Source organism: Danaus plexippus, chromosome Z, assembly GCF_018135715.1.
Source record: "Danaus plexippus chromosome Z, MEX_DaPlex, whole genome shotgun sequence".
NCBI classification, from domain to species: domain Eukaryota; kingdom Metazoa; phylum Arthropoda; class Insecta; order Lepidoptera; family Nymphalidae; genus Danaus; species Danaus plexippus.
The window spans coordinates 11,015,620-11,032,903 of record NC_083559.1 but is presented as its reverse complement, the minus strand read 5'-3'; the positions used below and the strand labels follow the sequence as shown (position 1 = coordinate 11,032,903).

The 17,284-nt window shown below is 32.4% G+C and overlaps 2 protein-coding genes across 5 annotated transcripts; one reads left to right on the top strand and one right to left on the bottom strand.

The window, feature by feature from the left end:
• Positions 1 to 1,090: 1,090 nt before the first annotated feature.
• Positions 1,091 to 8,097, bottom strand: LOC116778122 (SANT and BTB domain regulator of class switch recombination). 4 transcript variants are annotated; one of them, XM_032672008.2, is made up of 18 exons: positions 7,913 to 8,095; positions 7,419 to 7,735; positions 7,231 to 7,322; positions 7,012 to 7,159; positions 6,801 to 6,891; positions 6,451 to 6,610; positions 6,270 to 6,383; positions 6,006 to 6,112; positions 5,522 to 5,686; positions 4,809 to 4,910; positions 4,374 to 4,515; positions 4,068 to 4,196; positions 3,435 to 3,582; positions 3,136 to 3,264; positions 2,517 to 2,656; positions 2,022 to 2,161; positions 1,621 to 1,784; positions 1,091 to 1,262 (listed from the first exon to the last, which is right to left on the bottom strand). In XM_032672008.2, the coding sequence occupies exons 2-18, from the start codon at positions 7,666 to 7,668 to the stop codon at positions 1,147 to 1,149; spliced, it is 2,337 nt and encodes a 778-aa protein (XP_032527899.1). In that variant the 5' UTR covers positions 7,669 to 7,735; positions 7,913 to 8,095; the 3' UTR covers positions 1,091 to 1,146. The 4 variants fall into 4 exon arrangements, 3 of the variants coding, with proteins under 3 accessions (XP_032527899.1, XP_032527897.1, XP_032527898.1); XM_032672006.2 differs by having other exon boundaries at positions 7,419 to 8,096; XM_032672007.2 differs by having other exon boundaries at positions 3,136 to 3,261; positions 7,419 to 8,096.
• Positions 8,098 to 8,269: 172 nt separating this feature from the next.
• LOC116777565 (TBC1 domain family member 22B) lies at positions 8,270 to 13,435 on the top strand. The gene is made up of 4 exons (XM_032671185.2): positions 8,270 to 8,926; positions 10,344 to 10,556; positions 11,187 to 11,453; positions 12,158 to 13,435. The coding sequence occupies exons 1-4, from the start codon at positions 8,369 to 8,371 to the stop codon at positions 12,563 to 12,565; spliced, it is 1,446 nt and encodes a 481-aa protein (XP_032527076.1). The 5' UTR covers positions 8,270 to 8,368; the 3' UTR covers positions 12,566 to 13,435.
• Positions 13,436 to 17,284: the final 3,849 nt, after the last annotated feature.

The window sequence follows — 17,284 nt, the reverse complement described above, 5'->3', positions numbered from 1 at the left end:
TACCATTTATTTATTTCTATTGTCAAAACTTCAAATTTCAATGTCAATCGAGAGTGAGCTTGTTGTTAATCTTAAAATAATTTCGTTCGGAAATCTGTATCTATTTTGTAATATTTATATGTTTATTACATATTATTAGATAATTTATATAAAGCTATTTTATTTACAGTTTGTTTAGTTTACGTGATTATATATTTTTTTTATTTGCTAATTATATGGGTAGTCATTCAGGATTCTTTTGTAAAGGTCATTAAATGCTTTCATACTGTTGCTGTACTTCTATTCTTGTTGCTGAGATTCTCTAACAAAATATAAAGTATTAGTTAATACATGATGTTTCTTGATTCATTATCCTGATATACTCGCATTAGTTGAATCTATTCGTATATTTTATGGTATCACAAATTCGCAATTATGTTTCAAACGATATTCATTACAAACCTCTTAAGTACTGACAGGATTTACTTTAATTTGTTAATGATCGAGAAGGGAGCGAAAGCAGGACAATAGAAATGCAAGTACATTCTCAGTACATACGTTCATGTACGTACTATGTAGATATTTTTTAATGCCTGACAGATAGTAACTTTGCTCGAAAGTTACTGCCTAAGTAGTTTTAATATGTCTTTTATTATCCTCTTTTTGTTTTATTTAATCAGTGAATGATATCGGTGGTCGGTGATGAGGAGTGTTAATTGTAATATACCTAATGTTATACCATTTCTGTATAAATTTACAGATCTCCTGTTCCGACACGAATTCTCAAACATTTTAATAACATCTCTAATTTTTTTGATGGTTGGAAACACTTAAAACTTTATTCAGAAAGATGAGAAGTCAGTGAAAGGTTATTACCTATTCACCATCCTAAATAAAATAAATATTCTTTATTTAACTATAACAGAAATAATTAATTAACTTCATTTTGTGGTACTAAGGCTGTCTGAAACAAATTCCACTAGGCTCTACTAAACACAAAAGTTGACGATGTTGGAAATATAGGATGTCTTTTTCAACCTTTTTCTTCTTACGATTCACTTACGCAGTTGCTTCCATTTTATTATCAGCTTAGGATAGAATAAATAACACATTTATTAATGGTTTATATTAGATACAGAAGCAAATAGAATACAGAAACAGGCAACTCTATTTGTATTTATTAGCGGGTCGTGCGCGTGAGGCGGCAGCCTGTCGCGTCCGTGTTGTAGTGACGCAGCCTTGACGTTCACGCCATTCCGCCTCCAAGCGTGCGTATACACCGCCTATTGAAAACAATTAAAATGTTCCATATACAAATATTCAGACAAGTTTACGGACTTGCATTCTGAACAGGTGAAATAAATAAAATGTTCTGATTTATTCACCAATAGGCATTGCAACGTTTTATATTTTTACTTTCCTTTGTGATGGCTTAAAAATTTTGTTAGTATGTAAAAATAATAATAGAACAATAGCAGGATCTTTAATTTCCCATCCCATAAAAATTATTTCATATAAGTAAAGTTGTTTTGTAGCCATCCAGCAGGCGGAATGTTATGAGATCATTGAATCTGTAAATACATAAGGAGAGATGGCAGGATTGTTGGGTCCCACGAACGTTCACTCCAATATATTACTCACCTGGGTGGGGTCTTGTTCGAGACGTGTGATGGTGTCTCCTTACTAAAGCGGCCCTCATATGTGAAGCGGCGCGCTCCTCGAACCTCCTCTGTCCATCTTGGTTACTACGAGCGCTCTGGGTGGATACCCACACGCGACCCGGTGCACGTCCACGGCGAGGAACACTGTATATACATTTTATAACATTGCTCCTGAGACAAATATTTTTGGATGGTAAATATACATAGAATTTTGATGCGTTTGGGAAAACAATTGTTGATTGCATCTTTCAAATTAAATATAAAATCTACCCATGCACTTCTGATTTGCGACATAAAACCTCTGCTTCCTAGCTTTTATGATTGTAAAAGGCAGGGTCACGATAACGTGAATCAAGCAATAATGGGTATATAACGACAGACGTGTTTCTGGCGGGAGGCGCGGTCCTGTTCCTTGTCCTGGACCGTCGCGGCGCGTCTTCGTCGCTACGATCGCTGTCATCGCTCTGTTCGCTTGAGTCGCTAGACTCGCACGCCTCTAGTGAACCGCTGCCAACGCCTTGCTTTGCATTCATAGTTACATTTTATTTTATAATTAATGACTCAAATTACATGTTATGAAGTTATGAAAAATATATGCAAGATTTTGGGCCAAGACTATAAATTTAAGTTAAGAAAAACAAGAGTTATTAAGCAATTAAAACACGGTACAGAATAATGAGTGATACGTTTCAAATAAATTATCTACCTATTTAATTACATGTACACAAAGAATAAAAATACGGCTTTTTCAATGTTTATAAAAACTGATATAGTCTATAGTGACAGCATTTACCAGCTTGCCTTCTCATTTTGTATAAAAACTAAGCTTCTAAACTATAATAAGTATGTCCTATACTATATACATCGTATTCTTACCTTACTTCTCGGACTATCTTCCTTGGGTTTTTTAACTTCTCGCTGGTCAGGTGAAGGGCAAGCACCTGTTGCGTTCCCAGCGAGTGACTGCGCGGAACTACGAACCGCACCGACGGGGGGCGAGCCGGGGCGGACCAGAGCTGTTTGTGGTGTCTAAATCTATCATGTGTGACGCTAGGAAGCTATGATTGACCGCTTTCATACTATACTTACGATCTCCAATTTCCTTCAATGTAATTTTGCCAATTTATCGACTGCACAATTTTGTGTATATTGAGTCTATTTGTGGACTAAACGCTAATTGTTCTATTTCTTTATGTTAAATATTGAAATGAAGTAATAATTTACGAAATCTAGATGATTGCCAATGTGGAGAGCGTATTTACAGCAGCTTTGTTCATAAAAATCAATTCATGAATGGAGAGATGACTTGCTATTCAAATTTCACCATATTAAATGTCTTTAACGTAATCAAGATTAGAGATAAATTCTCACGTATGCAGTAAGCAAGCCGCAGGAGTCTCGATATATTGCATCGGACTATTTCGTGACAGCGTCTTAAAAGTAACCATTACACACAGCCAATTCCCAAATAGCAAGTCACCGCCCCAGATCTCACGGTTGAACTGCTGTTCGCTGGTGTATAGTCGTCCGAGCAGCCCCAGCGGAGCTCGAGGTGGAACCAACTGCACGCCCTGCCACCAGTACACCTCCGAGCACTGCAGTCGAGCCCCTGACACCGAGCCTTCTAGAAATATGGTCGCATGTCAGCAAGGAATTATATTCATTGCGATTTCATCCATTCCTACTATTAGATTTTAATTTTGTATGAATCTGAATTTTGTTTTCATAATAAGCACTTCGTTTGGATTTTTGTTTCTATGTGGTAATTTCTTTTTATTAAGAACGCTATTCTACCTCTAGGTACCAGTCTTGTAAGCCGTTCAGGGAACATGAGCTGTGGAGGCCTCATGGCGATGATGTCCCGGAACTGAGTGTAGATCTCCATAACTGCTGCATCTGCGGGCAGCCGCTCTTCTGGGACATGTTCTCTAAACTGACAACCCTGAAAAAAATTTCAACCCATAAGAAAAACAACGGGAATGTTGTTACAAATCCAAGATTAAGAAAGTTTCTGAGTTTTTCCTTCAAAGATCGGACTTCACGAAGCTTTTGAAACAATGTGAGTCTGTCTGTCTGTTATTGTCACTGTACGACAGAGCGCATCTGATGCCCTTCAGAAAAGTACTCTAGATGTCAGAGTCTCGGAGTTGCTTTCGACTACTGAAGTAAACTAGGTTGTTTTAGTTTGCATTCTGGTCGCGGGTAGGTGAATATCGAAATAGAAAAAAAATATCATTTTTGTACACACCAAACAAAGATGTATAAGTAGAACTTTGAGTTCCTCTGAAAGTATCTTATGATGGTAGGACATTATTATCTGGTTCGGAAATGTGTGTGTACCTTGGGCATAAGGACAAACGAGAAATAATTTCAATGTATAAGAGTATACACTCATTTTGCGAGAACTGATACATAAAAGCGACTCACGGTGTTCCTCGTAAGTGTCTCGAATCGGTAGGCTCTCTCCCCACAGCAAGCGTAGCGCCCAGCCGCCAGCGGAGCACCCTGTACAGCAAACATTTGGGGGCTCTGCTCATGGTGAGAACACCACTCCATCTGATGGAAAAGTAAGTGTTCGCTTATTTCTTTATTCCACAGCTGCCTTGCTAACTTACTTATTAACATTGACCTAATAAAGATAAAAATTTAATTAAACTAAATAAAAAATTAAGAAATGAATTGTTGTTCATCCATATAAAATGAATAGAATGTATCAAAACTTATTAGTCATACCTGATAAGCAGGGAAATAGGAGTCGCAGAGCTGACAATGTAGGAAGTGACAGTCGGCCCACAGCCGCCAGTAGACGCGACGCCATGATCGTAGCTCACCATACAACCAGCGAATATATTCATTGAGACTCCAAGACGGATCCCTGATGAAATAGAAACAAGTAGGTTTTTTATTTGACTCTAGTAACTTATAGACGTATTAAATGAGAATTAAGCTTTAGTATCTTTGAATTCGACCTACTACACACGATGTTTGTCCTATTTCTACCTATAATATTTAATATACACGAGTATAAGCATGTAGAAGTTTTATTTATTTCGAGTAAGCATAGCAACAAAATTTTTTTACCACACTATATTTTATCAATCCCATGGCATCTTAGTTGCTGCAATCTTAATCTAAATGGACAAACAACTGTTATCTATAATAACAAACTTGGTGTGTTCCGAGATGACGTTCCCTCGTCTGTCGATGCGCATGGAAGAAGGCTGGCAGGGGACCTGTCCAGCGATGTGTCGACCGAGCAGCTTGTTGCATCTGTGTCAGTAAAGCATCTGATATGCACTTTATTTTTTTAACCCTTAGGACAGATACTCTTAACACAAAAAAGAACACAAATAAATTTACAAAAATTCATAATGTTTTACATATATGTATTTGTTACCTGATACCTGCGAAGAGTTGAAGACGTGTTATGTTTTTAACTGTGTGTTTATGGGTGTTAAATTTTAATATAGAATATTAAATACCAATTGGAAAATGGCATAATCGGTTTCAAGGAAATTAAGTTCTTTGAAATTATGCCGGTGGAAAAAATCATACGGGTGTTTTTAAATATAATTAATCGGATAACGAAGTTTACGGTAAAATCTACAAGAATCAAAGGTGCAGATAAAATAAAGGACTTAGTGAACTATTAGGAAATACATTAAGCTTAATGCTTAAAGGTAAAAGAAAATTAAATATAATTTGAAATTGAAAATAATTCATTCCAATTATATATTTGTTTTATCTTTTTAAAAAGACATAATTCTCACCTATGTTATGTTATTTTTTACGCAATAACTTTATAAACTTGTTTATAAGGCGTTAAATATTTTTTTTAAATCAAGTATTAAAAAGAATTATGGGTTATAACAAAATATTACTTGCTGCACTTAAATAGCGTGGCAAGTGTTGCGTAATGTCCCCTCAATGTTTCCGGTACCGGTTCTGCCAGTGACATGATCATCTTGCAGTACAGACGAGATTGTATCTTATCTTTACGATCTCTGATGGCTTCGAGCTCTGCATTTGTGTACATAGCTGCTAACCTGTTGAGATTTTTTGAATACTGAAAGTTACATTCAGCAAATTTTACTAGAACATATTCCAAAAAATTACGCCCAACTTTTGAAGAGGCGAGTAAGCAAATACATAAGTTAAAATATTATTTGCTAATGAACATAACATATAACAATGTTTTTCAGGGTTTCAAATTTAATTAGTTGTGAAATTAAACAAAAATTATCTGGGTTGTAACGACGATAGTCTATTTCTTAAAATATAACAGAAGCCATGGCCAAATAAAGATAATTAATCTGAAGTGTGAATAAAAATAAATATTATTTTTCCACAGTGCTAAGTGAATACCTAGTTAAAAGAGCATCGCTCAAGCAGGCCAGGTTGGTTGAAGTCTTGACTATATCATTCATGTGTGCATGACAGTAAATCAAACAATCGTGGAGTAGGGGCTCCATCTAGGAAGATAAACACTCATGTTTTTCAGTCTACTTTAAGATTTTATTTAAAATATACTGTTAAAAGTATAATTAATTAATTTTAAGTAATTAATTAATGTTTAAATGGTCAAAACATATTATCTCTTATGTTTTATCAAATATTTTCTTGGTTCACCTGCAAAAATGAAGCTGATACAAGGATGGGCACAACATTCTGTGGATCCAGTAGCGGCCAGTCTGCTACGAGAATCGTGTCTCGTTTCACCCATCTCATCAACCAATCAAATATCTAGACAAATTGAAATATTTAATTAAACTTACAAAATCTAATTAATTACACAATAATTATAAAATACCTGGATGTCGCAGTGTACAGATATATCCATGTCTTCCAAACGCTGACCCGCCGTCACGTCAGCAAAGTAGCCCATTTTAGATATAAGTAGTTTTTGGGGACATCTAAAATCCTTCTTCAAACCCTTTACTTCATCGCAAACATGAATTTCAACGTCACCTCTTAAACACAAACATAAAAAATATCACAAATGTATTCCAACAGTTCGATCACCTCAGTTAGAGACAGGTATCATATCCAATAAAAGGTATTGGATATAATTATATGACTAGTATTTAATACGAATTCTAAAAAGTAATTTAAATACAAAACAAACAACATTTTATAATTTAATATATATATTATACTTACTCTTGTTTCTGATTTACGCGATCTTGTGCTGCTGTTACAGAAGATTTACGTCTACCCAAACGGTCCCAGGATTCTTTTTCATTGACGAAACCTTTAAAAATATTGGTACTTAATATATATATATATATATTTAATCTAAATACGGATGGTAGTTATAAATATGAAATAATTATTTGTATTATATATTTAATACAAATATATAATATTTTACCACCAAAACTAGCCGGCTTTTTGATTTCAGTAGAAGAACTTGATGGTGACTTTTTTATAATCGGTGCGTAAACACTCGTTGTTTTTGAAGGTTTTTTATATCCGACAAGGTAGGGAAGTATAGAGTCCAAAATTCCTTCATTTATAACCTGTAAAATTACTCAACATTGTTAGAAATTCTTAATTTCAAAAGTTTAAAACGGAAGAGTGAACAACTTACGTCATTCAATTTGCAGTTTAAATTAGCTTCTGTCCAAACGCCAAGCATCTCTACACGAGCTTCTGGAGGCAAGGACCGCCTACGCCCTAGCCCTGAAATAAAAAAAAAAGAATAACTAATAAAATGTAAAGTCATTCAATAGTTAAAATATTTTGAGAAAATGTATTGCATTGTTTATTATTTCCTACCTTCAATTTCACTACAACTATATCTCTTATCGGTTCGTTCTGTATCGCTATTCTTCCTTTCAATCACTGTATCACTTTGGCTTGTTATAGTTTTCTGACCAGTGAACGCAGTTTGTTGCAAAAGATCTCTTTCCTGTTGTCCTATTACATGATTTATTACCGTCAGCTTAGTCAATTCTTCCCAGTTAATTTTTGACCCTTCGTCCTCATCACCTTCTAGATGCTCATAAACTTGATAAGCTGTTTTCATGAAGTCAAAAAAATCTTTCACAGTAATCACCTCAGCCGGTATACTTGCCTTTACAAGGGAATTTTTTCTGGAAGATGATTCACATTTAGTGGGACTTCTAGTATTTCTACCATCGCCTTTTTGCATAAACATTGACGATGAGTCTGTTTCTGGGTTTGGGCTAGACATTTTATTAAACCAAATTGACTACTTTATCAGTCTGAATCAAAAATCATATTATATTGGTATTGATTAAACAAACCACCTAGAAACAATTATCAAAAAACGTTATTGATATTTTAATCCTGTTTCGATTTCCAGCAATATTTTCTAAATTTTTGTGGAATAAGTATAAACGATGAGAACACAAATTTAAATTTAGGAAAAATAGCAAAAGATAAATATTTATCAATATTTATAAAACTACGGGTTTATAAGTGACGTGTTAGAGAACGTCAAATATTTTTAATTTATACGCTATTGAAAAAGTTTGTAAAGAAATAAGTAGGTACCTAATTGAGTATTATTTACATAACATAGTAGATATTTAAATACTCGTAATACATTTACGTAGCTAGAATTTTATTTTGTTATCTGTACTCTTGTTGTAGCCGTGTTCAAAAATTCTCTTGTCTATGACTAGTGATATGTCATATCAAAATTCCTATTTCACTTTGTTGTTCTTTAAAGTTATTTAGAATGTCTCTAGCTAATAATTATTATGGAAAGTCACCAAGCCGAACATGACAAGAACGGATTGGTGGCTGAAACGTTCTGGAGGACTCCACAGAGAGCTGTCCCAGGCAGACCTTGTCAGAGGATTCAACAAAACAAGGTTATGTCTGGTTCATCATATCAGCAGTTCCAGGCATCGGTGAACGATGCCTGGGACCTCGGCGATGACGACATCATCTCTGGCATAGCAGAGACTAAGATATCTAAAGCCATATCCCAAACAGCCGCTATAAATGTTATAAATTCCCATCGGAAAAGTACTAAGAACGTAAACAATGACGTCAAAGTTAATGAGGGGGTAAAGCCAATGGAGGAAGTTGTAGCTGTTAGGAAAAATGAAATTCGTAAAATCGGTGGCGTCCCAGGTGGTAGTTCAGGGTTACGTCATTATCCTGGACGTCCAAGACCAGTGAAGTTGTCGGCGCTGACTTCAAGAGAAGAAAGCAGTGAATCTAAACTGGAAAGATTTCAGCAAGTTCTAGAGAGTGCTGTGTTGGATTTGAATGAGCTTAAACAGCTCAGTTGGTCTGGAATTCCAACGAAGGTAAGAAATACACTATATAATTGCAAAATTAACTTAGTATGAATGAAATTGTGATTATTAAAGAAAAAGTACTATGCTGACAATCTGTGGTCATAACTTATTAAGGAATTTATAACAATGTTACAAATAATTTTCAGATATCCTAATTATTATATATGGGTATTGTATTATTCATTCTAAATAGAACCATGAAATTAATTCAAAAGTAATGATTTTAGGTACAATTACAATAAATCATTTTACAATTTTAACTTAATTTATTACAGACATTTTGTTTCATACAAGTTTTTCTAAAAAAGGTTAACCATTAAGGATAACTTTTTTTAAATAATATTTTGGAATTCTTATAAATAACTGGATGAAAGTTCCTAGAGTTTAAAAATCCATCTTGATTCTTATAATTCAAACAGGTCAGAATCAGGTTTTCATTTAGAAAAAATAGTATATATAGTTGCTGGCTTGAAACTTTTAAATTTGTCTTTTATAGTTCTAGGATTGAGAGGCCAATAATTATATAAAATTAAAAATAATAATAAGATAAACAAAAATAAAAGCTGTTTTGTATCAAAGTTGTGCTTGCTAGGGCATATTTAAGAAAAAAAAAATTGTTTTATCTGCCTCTTCAAACTATACAATAATTAACTTTTTTATCATGTGATATAATTTTGTGCCCATACCAGGTTATTGGGTGGCAATAATAAAATCAGTGTACATAAATAACAACAGTATGTATTTTATATTTTATTGATCTTAGTCTAAAACATTCATCTTTAGATGAATATCATAGGATTACTCTGTCATACAAAATACATGTATGTATCGGGATTATTATAACATATAATTTAGACAAAAAGTTTGTCACAGTATTATATGCATTTGATTGTAAATTTATAAAGAATATATAAATATAATTTCGAGATAAAACAATGAAACAGCTTCAACATTTCTTATTGTATATTGTCTCATTTTTGTTTTGTTTTTATCTAAAATTCATAAAATAAATAATTTAAAATTATTGTCTTAAGCCCTGCATATAATGTGCATATAATTAGTACTGCAGATATTCATCTGCAGGTAGCTATAATAGTTTATTTCAATCTGATCTATCCATTTATTATAGATTATTAAAAATTATATGTAAAAAGCTGATAAATTTTAATTAAATGTCAGCTTTTTTTGTTGCTACCCATTTGTAACCCATTTGTCTTTATATATAAAAGCTGTAGGCAGGTGGTTCCTTACTAGTAGTTTTAACGCTTAATTAAAAAGTTTCCCTTTTTTTTTTAAATATTTTTAAAACTCACAAGCTCTCTATCAAGTTTCGTAATTTCTAAAACACTTGTAACAGTCGAGAAACAAAAATCAATTCATCTTAACAAAGCCTGGTACTATAACTCTGTTTTCTATTCTATTAAAGGCCAGAGCGGTAACATGGCGCCTGCTGGCTGGTTATCTACCAGCCAACGCTGAGCGCCGCGCAGAGACTTTGGAACGTAAGAGGGCGGACTACAAGCACCTCGTGCGGCAGTACTATGACGCTGACAGGGAGGAAGACACCTACAGACAGATTCATATAGACATACCAAGGATGAGCCCCCTAGTGGCTCTGTTCCAACAGATAACAGTACAAGTGAGTTAATTTCTTGAAAGTATTTGTGTCTTATCCGCACAATGACTATTGTATTTTTAATAATCTGCTATCCAATTCATTCCTTGATGAAAGTTATGTGGGAGTACCTATGACATGTATCATTGACCTTAGATTGTACAGACTTAAACAAAGCGCCATTTTGACATATTAATGCCACGGTTTAGTCTAGTCATTTCATATAAAATCTTTACAGACTACATATGGACATCTTCCCGATCTGCAAATGAATACAAACTTATTGAGTAACAAACACGAATTATTATTCGATTATAGTATTACTCATTTTGAAAATTATTAATATGTAGAATAACGTAGATAATCTCATCTGACACCAGAACAAGCAGTATGGCCTTTCGAAGTAAAATCAAATACATCCAATTGTCTTGTCTCGATAAAAAATAACGGCTTGTACTTAAGCATACCTTTAAATGTACTTGGACTATACAAAATCACCTTTATCATCCTTCTACTTTTTATAATCGGTTTTTAGAAGAAATTATAGATTCCAGTCATTTTGAAGATATAAAAGTACCAATGATTTAAAAATGGAATTCATAAAATAAAGAAGTTGTAGTCAGTGTAATGAAACAAATATTAAAATCTTTTTAGGTGATGTTCGAGCGCATCCTGTACATCTGGGCAATCAGACATCCAGCATCAGGGTATGTGCAAGGTATCAATGACCTGGTGACTCCATTCTTCATGGTATTCTTGCAAGAAGCTGCTCCTGGGAAGGAGTTAGATAACTTCCCCCTGGACTCCTTGACTGAGGAACAACGCAACATCATCGAAGCTGACTCCTTCTGGTGCCTGTCCAAGTTTCTCGACAGTATACAGGATAATTACATCTTTGCTCAACTCGGGATCCAATACAAGGTAGGTAGTTGGTTTGCAAAGAAGTCTAAATATTATGATTCTTTTAAACCTGATCGAATTTTTTTTACTGCAATATTTTTTTTTCGGTTAGCATATCAACATAAATGTAAAATTTTAGACTAGACAATATAATATAAACCTATTTAATCTTCCGTTCTTACTGGATAATGAAATAATATTTGTTATTTATAATATAACAATCAATGTTTAAATTATAGCTGAGCTATAGTACTATATAATTTAAACACAAATCTTTGATTAATGTTGTTGTGAAAGAGTACAATAATTTATATTTAAATGATTTTGCATTTATAAATAGTATAATGATTATATACTTAAGAGTTTAAGAAGAAAATTCATTCATTGTTGTCTTTACATTCAGTTTAATATAATATTGCACAATATCTTAATTGTTTAACATTGTGGTACTGATTGTAGCTGATAAGCTATTATCAAGAGTTACAATGCTTCTAATAATATCTTTTTGATAATAACAGCTAAGTATTTGTATAACATCTGAGTTTATATGACAAAATAATAATTTTCTATAATTTTAATGAAAACAAAACCGTTATAAATGACATTATGACATGTCTAAACACATATAGCTGTTACATACCTTCCTGCCAGATTAATGTAATTAACCAACTCAATCAATCAAAACAAGTGTTATTCTAAAGAACGTATTATTTATCTGTTTCCAGGTGAATCAGCTCAAGGAGCTGATCCGCCGCATCGACCTACAACTCCACGAACATCTACAAAGACATGGCGTCGATTACCTACAATTTTCCTTCCGCTGGATGAACAATCTACTAACACGTGAAATACCTCTTCCTTGCACCATTCGACTATGGGACACATATTTGGCTGAATCAGATGGATTCGCGACATTTCAGCTTTATGTCTGCGCCGCCTTTCTGCTACACTGGAGGGAACGACTCATGTTGGAAAAAGACTTCCAAGGTCTCATGATCCTATTACAAAACGTCCCGACCCAGAACTGGTCGGATTCCAATATAAGTCTATTGGTAGCTGAAGCCTACAGGCTCAAGTTCGCGTTCGCTGACGCACCCAATCATTTGCACAATGCCGGGAAATCCGATAGATGACGTGGATTGAAAAATTTTTACTTATGAAGTGCAAGGCTCAGGACATGTCATGCACAACGACTAATTTTTTTTAAAATATCACCAATTCCATGTACCTATGTGTTTATCAAATGCCAAAAAAATATTAAATGTTTTGTGTGTCATTTCTGCTCCATAAAAAATATATATATATATAAAATTTATATTTGTCCGAATTGTGCCTGTTCCTAGACTTTCGGTATATAAAAAAGTTCATATAAACGGAAAGTTCAGTGGTATAAACAAGAAATGCCGCCATTTTAAAATAACTTTTGTCAAACTTGACATTTGCACCAATGCGTATTTGTTCTAAGTTTAATTAGTATAGCATAAGGTTTATTTTGAACTAACAATAAATAATGTATTCATCACTAACATAGTATAGTTCTGATTGTAAATACAATAATTTTTGTTATGGTACAGGTTATATTTTTGACTTTAAAAGATTTCGGGGATATATAATCTATATTATTTATAAGATTAACCTAAAAAGCTACATTTTATTTAATAACTTTAAAATGGCGAGCGACGGAAAGGAAATGGACATGATATATACTAGATATATAGTAGGATTTATAGGGTACCGAAAAATTTTATAACCAAATTGCTATAAAATAATTTGGCCGTCGCGTTATTGCGATCTCACTTGTGGGCTCTATGAACGTGACACATCAGTCGCGTGGAAGGGGCAGTGTGTTGGGAACATTGGTATTAAGTCTGATATTGAACTGTACTGAAGGCCTACAATAATAAGTCCGGGTCAAAATCCGGCATATTCCTTTTTAAGTGTACGTTGCTTTATTGTGGCACTATTTGTAAAGTTTCGCGTTAAATATACGAATATAATGTGTACCTAATGTCTGTCATTTTATTACCTATTTTTTTCTATCTTGTTTTCATTTCTAAATGTTCCGGTTGTTAATGTGTTCGATATTTAAAAGTTTAAGCATGCACCAAGGACAAAGAAGTCCCAATACCAGTTATATTTTAAGTCATAATAGAATTTTGGGCAAGTATCAGACTGTATTATGCTATGATAAAAAAAGTTTAAAGTTGTATAAAGTATTCGACTGTTATAAGTATTGGTTACGTGAACATTTGTAATTAAAGCGAACTCAAATGAGCGGAGTTTTTAGATGCAGCTTACATATTATATATTTTTTTAAAGAAGTAAGTCTATTATTGATATTTCATGTCGATATCAATCGAAAAGATAACGTTTAAATTATTGGGAATTCATTATCATTTCTGACTGTAGTATAATGATACTAATAAATGTATTAGTGCTACCCAATTTTCATTAGCATTTTAAACAGAATGCATGATAACTTTTTGTTGCACACAATATTCTGACATTACCAGCGAAAGGGGCAAAAATGAGTTTCCAGCATTTTAATAATGATAGTTTATTTAATAAATTTAATTAAATTTTTTACCTAATCGTCTTATGTACAAATGTCTGCTAGAGCTAGTCCAAATCCCACAGATGATTAAAATATTTTTGAAAGGTGTTAAATTGTTAAATATTTTGGTCAGTAATGTAATTAACATTTAATCAATGTAAAACATTGCAAGTTATCTTTTTTTGTTATTAAATTTTACTAGTCCATTCGATGACTATGTAAATCAAAAACTTTATGACTTTACCAAGGTATTCCATTTCCAATAGAGCTTAGTGACGTAGATAATAATAATCGGTTTAAATAAAAATAAATTCCCTACGATTCGGCGTTACCGCGGCCAGGTAGCACCATAATTAGTATGTATTACACCAATAGATAAGATTTTAAGTATAGATTAATTTTATATTCTAGGAACAGGTTTGTGACTTTTTTTAACGTTTCGTAAAAAAAATGTAAACAAAATTTAAATATCTACATAAAATAATAAAGTTGACATCAGTCGGTGGCGGCAATGTTAAAACCTATTCCTATGTTTTGTACTTGTTTCCCGGGCAAACGAATTTAACATTGACCTCAAAAATGCACATGCGCCGTGTCTGTAACCTTGGCCCAGACATTGACAGCAAACTGATCTTCGTAAACAATATCTAGTCCCTGATGTAAGAAAAAAACAGACAATTTTGTAAGCTCTAAACCTACATCTATAATGAAATAGTAGCTCAAAATTTTATTAGAATCTACTTCCATACAGTGACCGAGATTACCTGCAATTGGTAAGTTAAATGAATTTACATTTTGATAAGATTTTGTTAATTTTTATGCATCTTAGTTTTTCTATAATTTATATGTTTCATATATAAACTGTATATACACCAACGATTAGTCACATATTGATCATTGGTCTAAAAAAATTTTTTTGATACTTAGATAATTAATTGTTTACTTCATGAATATAATTTTTTTTTTTTATTAAATAAATAGACAGACTTTATTTAATTTCAAATTTAGTTATATTTTAAGTAACCTTTGTATGGCGCTAAAGCACAAGACTATAATGAAAAAAAAAATGACATTAATGAAACGAGCTTACATCATTCATCCATATCGCATGATATTGATTATCTCTTGCATTCTCTATTCATAGACGGTTTTGATATAGATATTCAACTGTTGGTTTCTATAATTTATACGATGCATCTAGAAACTATGATTTATATATTTTATTTTGTCAACTATGTAATGACGATTTTTTATATAATTTTTAAAATTCCCCGAAGTCAAAACAAATGTGTTTTTTATCTTTACATACAAGCAGTAGCGATCGAATTTAGTTTTATTTGTATTTTTTTACCTATTATTTACTGATTTTTTAGATATATATTTATATAAAGAAATATATATCTATATTCATTCGTTAATTCTAATACGGTTTTTTTTATAAAATATTACGCTGCAGTTGTTAAAGTATTTTAAATCTCTGAACTCATACTTGTATATATATATATATATATATATATATATATATATATATATATATATAGTTCTATATGTATATATTTTATCGCCATATTGCAACAACGCCAAAAAAGTATGGAATTAAAGTGCACGAGCTACCCTCGACATTAATGTAAAATTTTTGTGCTAATTTGGAGACGGGACAAAGATTTTTACCAAATTTAGATTGTTAGAAACAAGTACCCTTTGTTGCGACTAATCCACCGAGTTCATGTGATGTTGCATTAAGGAGTTTTAATATTAACCACAATTAATACACCACAACTGTTATATAAATTTAAATATAACGTTTAATAATAAAGTGCTATTGCGCTGGCCGTTTTCTTGTTCACAATACTATGATATATTCATGTAACCACAACATCCGTACTGGTTCGTCTTGCCTTGATGTTATATTCCTTACAGATCAAATTACGTAAAAATCCTTATATCTGATATCCTAACGTGTAATATATTCTTAGTAGTAATCGTCCTCAATGTTAAAAAAAAATAACTGGATTTAATTATATACATCTTTACTTGGTTCTTTTAATTATGGTGTTTTGAAAAAAAGGGAAACTATATTACTTTTTTCTACTTTTGTTTTATCGCTGAAGTATAAGATTGTGATTATTAGAATTTGAACCGTTTGGTTCACGGTGGATGCAGGCCGCTTCCGACCGAACCGCTTGGAAATCGATGAGGGAGGCCTATGTCCAGCAGTGGAACTTACATGGCTGAAGTTAGGAGAGAAACCTAAACCTAAATGCCGTGAGCACGTCAAAGTAAAAAATTCTTATTTTAAAAAATATAAAGTAATATACATTTATTAGCTAGAATATGTTAAATTTATAATGAATATTTGGCTGAGAACGTTTTCAAATTTAAAAACGATAATATTCTAAAATCGAACAAAACACCAAAAACTAACCAATGTAATAAGGAAAAAAAAACATATAATAATAATAAATATATCAGTATATTTAATAACCCTTTTCGTTATTTTAAGCGTCCACTATAAGGAAAACATTGTTTAAAAATACTCTTTATGTGACCTGTAAACAAGTATTAATTGAGGAAGATTAATTTCTGATTTAGTAATAATTTGTCGTTTCATTTGTAACAAGCTACTTTATCTGAGTGTGGTCTACCCTTCCGGCCATGTTTCCTGTTAGTGTGATAAGAAAATATGTAGTTACGGACGCATGCGCAAAAACTATCGATAATTCTGAATAAATTTCAGGAAAAGATTCATTACCTATTCATTTTCTGTCTACCTTTTATAAACTATATTTGTATCTCGTACTACAACACACTTGTCATATTGACGTAACCAGATAATAATTATAATTGGTCTATAAACCTTTGTCATACAGCCATTCTTCACAATCTATCGTAAACATATTTAAATCAATTGAGTATAATAACAACAAATAAGCATGGATTAACATTCTCGAATGGAACAAGAGAATTGAAAAAAAAATTTAATTTCCATTTACTTTTCTTTTTTACTAATTTTCGACAAAGATGTCATCGTGGTCTATTTAACTATAATCTAATTTTCATACCAAAGCTCTTTCGTCCCAAGCCTATATAAAATTTTAGAGAATTTACCGATATTTATTTTAAAATTAATTGACACTTCTCTTTGTGTGATATAAACACATTCAGTCTATACATTTATTGCCAATTAGAAGCTTTTGTTATATTTTCGTGGCTTTCCTTGTAGATAATATGAACTTATTAACCGCTGCTGCTACTATTTATTGTGCATTTGTGTACCAAACGTTATAGCGAATGTTTT